General features: G+C 46.8%; 1 protein-coding gene across 1 annotated transcript; it reads right to left on the reverse strand.

The window, feature by feature from the left end:
* Positions 1-2490: 2490 nt before the first annotated feature.
* Positions 2491-5049, reverse strand: LOC103463199 (hydroxycarboxylic acid receptor 2-like). The gene is made up of 2 exons (XM_081604461.1): positions 4060-5049; positions 2491-3357 (listed from the first exon to the last, which is right to left on the reverse strand). The coding sequence occupies exons 1-2, from the start codon at positions 4813-4815 to the stop codon at positions 3151-3153; spliced, it is 963 nt and encodes a 320-aa protein (XP_081460587.1). The 5' UTR covers positions 4816-5049; the 3' UTR covers positions 2491-3150.
* Between the last annotated feature and the right edge of the window lie 4585 nt (positions 5050-9634).

The following is a 9634-nucleotide window of genomic DNA, read 5'->3' on the forward strand; positions in this document are numbered from 1 at the left end:
AGAAGTTAACATCATTAGCAAGAGGCAATTTTTCCATTAGCTAAAGCTAACTAACACCATTAGCAGGAGCTAACTCCATTAGCTAGAGGGAACATAATTAGCAAGCATTAACGCAGAATCAAGACAAATTGGAAGGCAATGAATTGATGTTTAAAGAGATAATAAAGCACATTTAAATCTTTGTAGCAAACCATTCTGATATGTAGGAGAAAATGACCCCGATGCTAACCGTTAGCAGCTGGAGCTAGACACCGGAGCGTTTAGCCTCCTGGGTTAGCATTCCCAAACAGTAGACCAAACTCCGGATTTTTCAGCCGATTCTCTCCTCTTCCTCCGTTTGCTCCTCCTAATCTTCATCTCGCATCTCATTTCTATTTCAACGCGCTCCGGGGCTGCAAAGACTGACTCAGATCCGGTTCCGCTCGCCGCTCCGGTTCCGCTCGCCGCGCCGCTTCGCCCAGGCGGCAAAATACGCGCGAGCTCGTTCAGCCGCTAATCTAGCGAACTACGGACGCCGTGAAAGCTCAAAAAACGTCTTTAAGAGAAGCTGCACCACTTTATTCTCTTTTTGCAGAGCGCTTTCATCAGACACACACACACACACACACACATCATTCTTATAGCTGTATGTCACCTAAAATCGGGGAATGCCTCTTAATGCTCAATATCACACATCAGGTTCCCCCTCTGTTCTAGTGGGGGACGGTATTTGATGGGCAAACGCGAATCGACGTCGTTGGACTTTTACTGTCCATATCTGGCGGTCCTCGGCTGTCATAATTTAACAACAACAAAAAAAAAATAAAATAAAAAAAAATATATATATATATATATATATATATATATATATTTTATTTTATTTTTATTTTTTATATATATATATATATATACTAATTACCATTTTTATCAACCGCGACAGCCCATTGGCTGATTTTAATGACGGACATTGGGCTTATCCAATGAAATCCCTCAGTCCTCCTCGGCCCGCCCCTCCTCTCTAAGCGCCATTTCAGCTAGCAGGAGTCCGAGAAAAGTGAGCGGACACGAGAAAAACTACAAAAGCGAATAAGCCCATTCAGACAAATATGTAAAGCTAACCGATATGTTAATTATCCAGATGATGATGAGTGGAAATGTTCACGCAGGAAGGAGGGCAGGTGTGTGAGAGAGAGTCCGGGAGGAGGAAGCTAAGCTAACACTAAGCTAGCAGGCAGACTGAAAAACTGAATTCAATAGAAAACGTAATAAGTAAGGGAAAACAAATACAACAGTCAGAAACCATCTACTCATACCATTTAAAATGACTGGACACATCTTTAGTAAATACTATCTGGGGAAGTTGTAGCCAAAATGTGGAAATGTTCAACATGGGAAATGTTAGAGCCGTGTAGTTAAAGTTTACCGCTAGTAATGACTTCAAGTTAACTTATTGCACTAAACCTCTGTAAGGTATCCTTGCTTTAGGTTTAATTAGTCTGCATATGTACGGTAAACTTATTGTCAGTAAATTGGTTTTCATAGAGTTAAGAATAAAAAATGTATTTTATATAATTTGCTTGTTGGGTTTGTAACCGAAAGAAAAAAACTGGCTGGTAAAAAAATGTCTCTACCAGCCAAAGAAAATGTTTAATTTCCCCCCCTGGTTACAGCTGATCACGAATCGCCTGAATATCAGAGCAGTTTTACCTATTGGACCAGTTTCCATACTAATGCAGATGTTTCTCTGTAGGGAATGAAGTTTACTGATGAAGTTTCCACTTGGCTCCGTCAGCTGAAAATGACTGAACTGATCTGATCTGATCTGAACTGAACTGAACTGAACTCATCTGATCTGATCTGAACTGAACTGAACTGGACTGATCTGGACTGAACTCATCTGAACTGAACTCATCTGATCTGATCTGAACTGAACTGAACTGGACTGAACTCATCTGATCTGATCTGAACTGAACTCATCTGAACTGAACTGAACTGATCTGAACTGAACTGAACTGGACTGAACTCATCTGATCTGATCTGAACTGAACTCATCTGAACTGAACTGATCTGAACTGAACTGAACTGGACTGAACTCATCTGATCTGAACTGAACTCATCTGAACTGAACTGATCTGAACTGAACTGAACTGGACTGGACTGAACTCATCTGATCTGAACTGAACTCATCTGAACTGAACTGAACTGAACTGAACTGAAGTGGCCAGCTGAGTCATTCTTTACTTCCTTTTAGCTTCTACTGTGTTTCATGAATCACGTCTAAACTTAGTTTTCCAGTTGAAGCGTCACTCAGAAACAGAAAGTTTCCATTTGAAAGGCTGGTTCTGGTTCTGGTTCTGGTTCTGGTTCTGGTTCTGGACGCGCCCACTCATCTGGACTTCTTCAGAAACCCAAAACAACTTCTGTGTAAATATTGAAACATCATTTCTGCGCAGAGTTCATCCTTCACAGGAAAAGGCGAATCAGCCCATCCAACCCCGAGGATTATTTTTGGCTCAGGTGAGAAAATTACACTCAAAAATATCAAAGTTGTGAAACGGAAAGGAAATGAAAGTGATGCTTAAAAAACCCCCTGAATCGACGCAGCATTTCCTGTGAAAGCATCTCATTAGTGGCTGAAATAAAACGAGAAACAGCTGCAGTTTGTACATTTAATTCATTAAATAAATCACAAAAAGAAATCATTGACTTAAATGTCCTTTTTATTTAAATGTGGTGATTACAACTTAAAAACACAATCCTCTTGGAAACGCACACAAAGCTGAATTTAGTTCATCTGACTTGATCCCAAACAGATACATTTAGTGGATTTGATCAACTATTTGATCGTAAAGTGAATAAACAAAAATATTTAGAAAAAAATAATTATTTTCCTCTGCATTGTTTTATTTTAGAATAAAAATAATAATCTTTAGTAAACAAAATTAGCTTCATTAGTTAAAAAACAAAACATAACAAAAGTTTCACATCTGAATAAAGTCGACAGTATTTAGTTTCGTCACCAGGAAGGAAACGATTCAGGGATTATATTTTTATTATTATTTAAGGCTTTTATTCATAAATGTTGTTTTTTTTACTGCTCTGAGTGAAACAGTTTTTTCTCTTGTGTGTAAGGATAAGAACTCCCTGGTTCTGGTTCTGGTTCCGGTGGGATCAGAGCTGGCTGACGGACTGCGACGCCGTCTCCCTGGTCCGTTTCTCGCCGGTTTCCTCCGCAGACAGACGCAGAGTTTTCCTGCAGAAGTTCTTGAAGACCGGACTGGAGAAGTAGTAGACGAGCGGGTCCAGAGCGCTGTTCAGGTAGGTGAGCGTGACGCAGGCGTAGAAGGCGACGGCCAGCTGCTCCGACGCCGGACACACCTGCACAGGTGGGCAGTCAGAGGGAGGAAGCTTTTGGTGATAATTATTTTACTTTTTCACTACTTTTAGCTTTACATTTTGAGTTTTTTTTAAATCATTCCATCGTTTTACAATGAAAATCAGCCTCAGACTGAACCTGTTTTCATTAAAATGCATTATTGCTTTTGTTTAATTCACTAAATAATTCACTAATAGTTCAGAGAACTAAGAGGAAAATAATTCATATTAATGAAATGAAAAAACAGGCAAAATAGATCCACTTTTTTTCAATATAAAACTGATAGAATGTCGATCAAACCTGCAGGTGAATCTTTGGTTAAAACAAGTTTGTTCCTCATTCGGTGAAGTTTCTCCAGAACTTTTACAGAAACGTCACTGAAGAGGAGAAAGTTTCATACAAAGTCACTCAAGGAAAAGTGAAAACTAGGATTAGAGCCACTGACATAATATATTCATGAAGTTGAATTAATTTCAGAATACTGACTTTTTTTTCCCTTTTCTCAGAATTGTGATTTTTTTTCTCAAAACTTTTACTTTTTTCACAATTTTGACCAAAAACTCATAAATATCTTTTTTCTGTTTTTTCAAAATTCAGATTTTGAAAACAATCAGATTTTTTTTTCAAACTTGATTCAGTGTCACTAATGGTCTTCCGTAGCGTAATAAAAACACCAAAACGTTTCTGGTTCCAACAGTCTGCACCTGCGTCCCGGAGGAGCCGGCGGCCCGTTTGGACCCGATCCAGATCATCAGCAGCGTCACGTTGCTGGGCAGGAAGCAGACGAAGAAGACCACGGCCACCACCGAGACGAAGCACAGAACCTTCCTGATCCTGGCGTTGTGGGCCAGCTGGCGCCGCCGCAGCTGCAGCACCATGTGCCCGGTGCAGTAGAGGATGACGAGCAGCGGCACGAAGAAGGAGGCCAGGAAGACGAACTCGTGCCAGGTCAGGCGGTGCCGCTCGCCCGCGTCCGTGTTGAAGCTCTCGCAGCGGCTGCCGTTGCCGTGCTGCAGGGCGAAGACGGGCGCGTCCGCCCCGATGGCGAGCAGCCAGACGGCCAGCGCGCCCAGCGCCGCCTTGGTCACGCTCAGCGAGTTGACGGGGTGGTGAGGATGCACCACGCGCATGTACCTGTCCACGGCGATGAGCATGAGGAACAAGGTGCTGCCGCTGCGGTTCATGGCCAGCATGAAGAGGCAGGCGTTGCAGAGCGCCGGGCCGAAGCGCCAGCGCAGCCCGGAGACGTAGTAGCTGGCCCTGAGCGGCAGCGCCACGTTCAGCAGGAAGTCCGACATGGCCAGGTTGAAGAGCAGAACCGTGCTGCTCTTCCAGGGCCGCAGGTGGAAGCAGAAGATCCAGAGGGCCAGGCCGTTCCCCAGGAACCCGAACGCAAACTCTGTCAGAATGAGCGGCGGCAGGGCGCTGATCAGGGCGCTGGCGTTCAGGCTGCAGGGCATGCTGAAGGACAACCTGCAGAGAAACCGCTCCGGAGTCACCGCAGCCAGCTCTGCTTCAGGAAGCTGCTCACCGCTCAGGCCTTTTATGTCCTCCAACTTTCTCTGCTTCCTCTGACATCAGCACAGCTGCAATGTTTCATCACCAACAGCTTCAGCAGATTCCTGTCTGATTACTGAACCCAGATCAGAGTGAAGTGAAGCTGCAGCCAGCGGAGACGCAGAGGAACCTGCAGCTCAGGAAGCTGCAGCTCAGGAACCTGCAGCTCAGGAACCTGCAGCTCAGGAACCTGCAACTCAGGAACCTGCAGCTCAGGAACCTGCAACTCAGGAACCTGCAACTCAGGAACCTGCAACTCAGGAACCTGCAACTCAGGAACCTGCAACTCAGGAACCTGCACCTCAGGAACCTGCAACTCAGGAACCTGCAACTCAGGAACCTGCAGCTCAGGAACCTGCAGCTCAGGAACCTGCAACTCAGGAACCTGCAACTCAGGAAGCTGCAACTCAGGAAGCTGCAACTCAGGAAGCTGCAACTCAGGAACCTGCAACTCAGGAACCTGCAACTCAGGAACCTGCAGCTCAGGAACCTGCAACTCAGGAACCTGCAACTCAGGAAGCTGCAACTCAGGAACCTGCAACTCAGGAAGCTGCAACTCAGGAAGCTGCAACTCAGGAACCTGTAACTCAGGAAGCTGCAACTCAGGAACCTGCAACTCAGGAAGCTGCAACTCAGGAACCTGTAACTCAGGAAGCTGCAACTCAGGAAGCTGCAACTCAGGAAGCTGCAACTCAGGAACCTGCAACTCAGGAAGCTGCAACTCAGGAAGCTGCAACTCAGGAACCTGCAACTCAGGAAGCTGCAACTCAGGAAGCTGCAACTCAGGAAGCTGCAACTCAGGAACCTGCAACTCAGGAACCTGCAACTCAGGAACCTGCAACTCAGGAACCTGCAACTCAGGAAGCTGCAACTCAGGAACCTGCAACTCAGGAAGCTGCAACTCAGGAACCTGCAACTCAGGAAGCTGCAACTCAGGAACCTGTAACTCAGGAAGCTGCAACTCAGGAACCTGCAACTCAGGAAGCTGCAACTCAGGAAGCTGCAACTCAGGAACCTGCAACTCAGGAAGCTGCAACTCAGGAAGCTGCAACTCAGGAACCTGTAACTCAGGAAGCTGCAACTCAGGAACCTGTAACTCAGGAAGCTGCAACTCAGGAACCTGCAACTCAGGAACCTGCAACTCAGGAACCTGCAGCTCAGGAACCTGCAGCTCAGGAACCTGCAGCTCAGGAACCTGCAACTCAGGAACCTGCAGCTCAGGAACCTGCAGCTCAGGAACCTGCAGCTCAGGAACCTGCAACTCAGGAACCTGCAGCTCAGGAACCTGCAGCTCAGGAACCTGCAGCTCAGGAACCTGCAACTCAGGAACCTGCAACTCAGGAAGCTGCAACTCAGGAACCTGCAGCTCAGGAACCTGCAGCTCAGGAAGCTGCAACTCAGGAAGCTGCAACTCAGGAACCTGCAGCTCAGGAACCTGCAACTCAGGAAGCTGCAACTCAGGAAGCTGCAACTCAGGAACCTGCAGCTCAGGAACCTGCAACTCAGGAACCTGCAACTCAGGAACCTGCAACTCAGGAAGCTGCAACTCAGGAACCTGCAGCTCAGGAACCTGCAACTCAGGAAGCTGCAACTCAGGAAGCTGCAACTCAGGAACCTGCAGCTCAGGAACCTGCAGCTCAAGAACCTGCAACTCAGGAAGCTGCAGCTGACAGAACAGCTGTCTGCATGGGAGACCAACCACTGCTGACCGGCAGTGACAGGTTTCACAGCAACCTGTTTGGAGGAGAAGTCCTACCAAGCATAGCCATGGTAGCTCTCACCTGTCCTGGCACAACATTAGCTCCTCTGTGTTTCTGCTCCAAGTTGTTTGCAAGACTTTGATTAAAAACAAATTCAGAAAATGTTCCTATGAAACTGGGAGGTTTCTGCATCTCAGCCATCTTTCACACCAGCTCAGTTCGGTCCGCTTTAACCAAGTCCAGTCCGTTTGCCCAGAAAGTCTGGTTCTGTTGGTTTGGTGTGAGCGCAAACTGACCTCTGACCTCTGGTCCTACAAACCTCAGTCTGGGTTCGGTTTGAATGTGAACACCCAGCGGACCAGAGACCGCTCCAAAAGCAGGAAGTGGACTACAGCGCAGGGCATTCTGGGTAAATCCAACCAAAGCTAACATGCTAGCCTAGCGCTAGCAGCAGAAATCCTCCAACCGCTAAAATCCTCCATCTTGTTTCCATCTGGTGAAGAAGGAAGTTGCTCTCAGTGTCTTCAGAGGTTTCTGTGTCGTTTCCTTCAGTGGTTCTTGGTGCAGCGCCCCCACAGGCCAGGAGGGGAACAGGTTGGTTTGACTGGAGGTGGAGCAGATGTTCTGGGTCCAGTAGAACCGGGTCGACCGGATTGAAGGAGGAAAACATGCTTGGATGTCTCTCTGCTCCAGTAAAATGGTCCAACTTCTTCTTAAGGAGGTCAAAGTTCTGCAGAAGTTCTGTTAATGAACCTTCATTTCATTCAGGAGGACTGAGCCAAGGAAAGAGCTGAAACATTCAGGATACCGGATCAGAACTTCGAGGTGAGAAGTTCAAAGCCTTCAGGATTTCCCAGACTGTCCAGAACCATCTGGGTCTGAAGAAGTCGCTCCAGAACCGTCTGAGGTGAAATGTCACAGTTCAAAGCATCCAGGCATCTTCAAAGAGTCGTGGACGGTGATGCTTCAGTTAGCTAGCTCTGCTGATCCACCTCCTTTGCTTTTGCCGCTCCTCTTTAAACCTGTCTGGTTTTATGGTTAGAGACGTTGGAGTAGGTGGATCTGATCCTGTATCCATAGTAACGTTAAAACCACCCTGGCTGGGTTTGAAGTTCATCCATTTTGTCCGCCATGATGGAAGGAAGTGTCGGTTTGAGCTTCCTGCTTCTCTCTGAAGCCTCCTCAGAGACAGGAGCGTCCTCCTCCGTGTCATCTGAGCTTTTCAGACGCTAAGCTGCTCGGAGTTGGAAAAGCAACACCTCGTTGCCATGGTTACACATCATGACAGCCCAAAGTGACAAAGAGAGAGAGCAAAGATCCTCCCACCATCCGGAACCAGGATCCATTCTCCAAACAGGAAACGCCTCCAGGATGAACCAGATCTAACGAGGCTCCGACATGAGCGCCGCCATTCTAGAATACAGGAAATAAATCTAATGCAACTGTTGCTCCCACCAGTTATGAGGCCCTTTCCAAACAATCCCAATATAATTGATTTCTGCCTTTTCATCTCCAGTGAGAACCACTGAACAGTTCCTGCATTAAACACTTGGCAGAACTGGTTCTGCTGGTTAGGATGGAAACCGCTGATAGCAGCAGAATCATCTATTTCTGACGTTTCTTCCCTCAGGGCTGCTGGTTCCCAGTTGATCTGCATCGTCCTGAAGCCCAGATGGACCGAGCTGACGTAGCTTTGGGTGGAGCTGATGTGAGCTGATCTGATGCTTCCGGTCCTGAATGAGTTTCTTGATTTAAAGTGTTGCATGATCTGAACTTCCCCAGGTCTGAATCACTTCCTGGTCGGAGGCGGGAAAACGTCATCGGCTCTGAATCAAACTCCGATCCGCCTCCAGGCCTCAGTCTGGGTTCGGTGTGAATGTGAACGCCTAGCGGACCAGAGACCGCTCCAAAGCAGGAAGTGGACTAGAGAGCAGGGCATTCTGGGTAAATCCAACCAAAGCTAACATGTTAGCCTAGCGCTAGCAGCAGAAATGGCTCCTGGTCTTTAGCCTAAAGAGAAATCCTCCAACCGCTAAAATCCTCCATCTTGTTTCCATCTGGTGAAGAAGGAAGTTGCTCTCAGTGTCTTCAGAGGTTTTTGTGTCGTTTCCTTCAGTGGTTCTTGGTGCAGCGCCCCCACAGGCCAGGAGGGGAACAGGTTGGTTTGACTCAGAGCAGCTGGAGGCGGAGCAGATGATGGAGTTCTGGATCCAGTAGAACCGGGTCGACTGGACCATCAGGTGTGACAGCCTTACTGGAGGAGGTGGTTGATCAGCAGCTTCCATCCATTCCAGCTCCTCTTTGAACGTTAACAGAGAAGGTCTTGGTGCTCATCTCTGATTATTGATTATTGATTTTCTGCTCATGCTGCTGATTGAACCCGACCGCAAGTCAGACGTAGTCTCAAACTGGGACGACATGGTGACAATTTCAACTAAAAAGTTTTAAAAAATTTCCATAATAGTTACGTACTGCAGCTTTAAGGATCAACCTGTCCAGAACACCTGAGAACGTTGCCATGGCAACGTTCTCAGGTGATGCAACAAACTGCAAATAAAACTGGAAAACACAGATAGTTTCTTTTGTTTGGTAAATATTAGCTAATAGCAGGAGATGAGAGATGAATATCCCAGAATGCATTGAGGTTAAGGAGGATCCCAACATGAGCAGGATTTATAATAACCAAGGATTTAACTAGACCATTAACGACAGGCAGACGAACCAGGGGTCTGACAAAGAGCTGACAGGTCTGCGGGTTTTCAACATGATTAGCAACAGGAAAAACACGCAGAGTGGAAATTAATATTTAACCGTTAGCATTAGCACTGTTAGCAGCCATGTAACCTTCAGAGAAATAATTTCTTACATATTTGCTGAAGCTCTGAGGCAGATAATCTGAGGAAAAAAGTTAGCTCCTCTACCTTCTCCCAGTGCTAACCAGAAACAAGCTATCAGCCAATCAGAGGCAGGAGGCGGGACTTAACGCTGTTAATCACCCTCCATGTGGCGCTGCTCATCCCCC

Source organism: Poecilia reticulata, unplaced genomic scaffold (assembly GCF_904066995.2).
Source record: "Poecilia reticulata unplaced genomic scaffold, P_reticulata-male-v2 Scaffold_95, whole genome shotgun sequence".
In the NCBI taxonomy this organism is placed as follows: domain Eukaryota; kingdom Metazoa; phylum Chordata; class Actinopteri; order Cyprinodontiformes; family Poeciliidae; genus Poecilia; species Poecilia reticulata.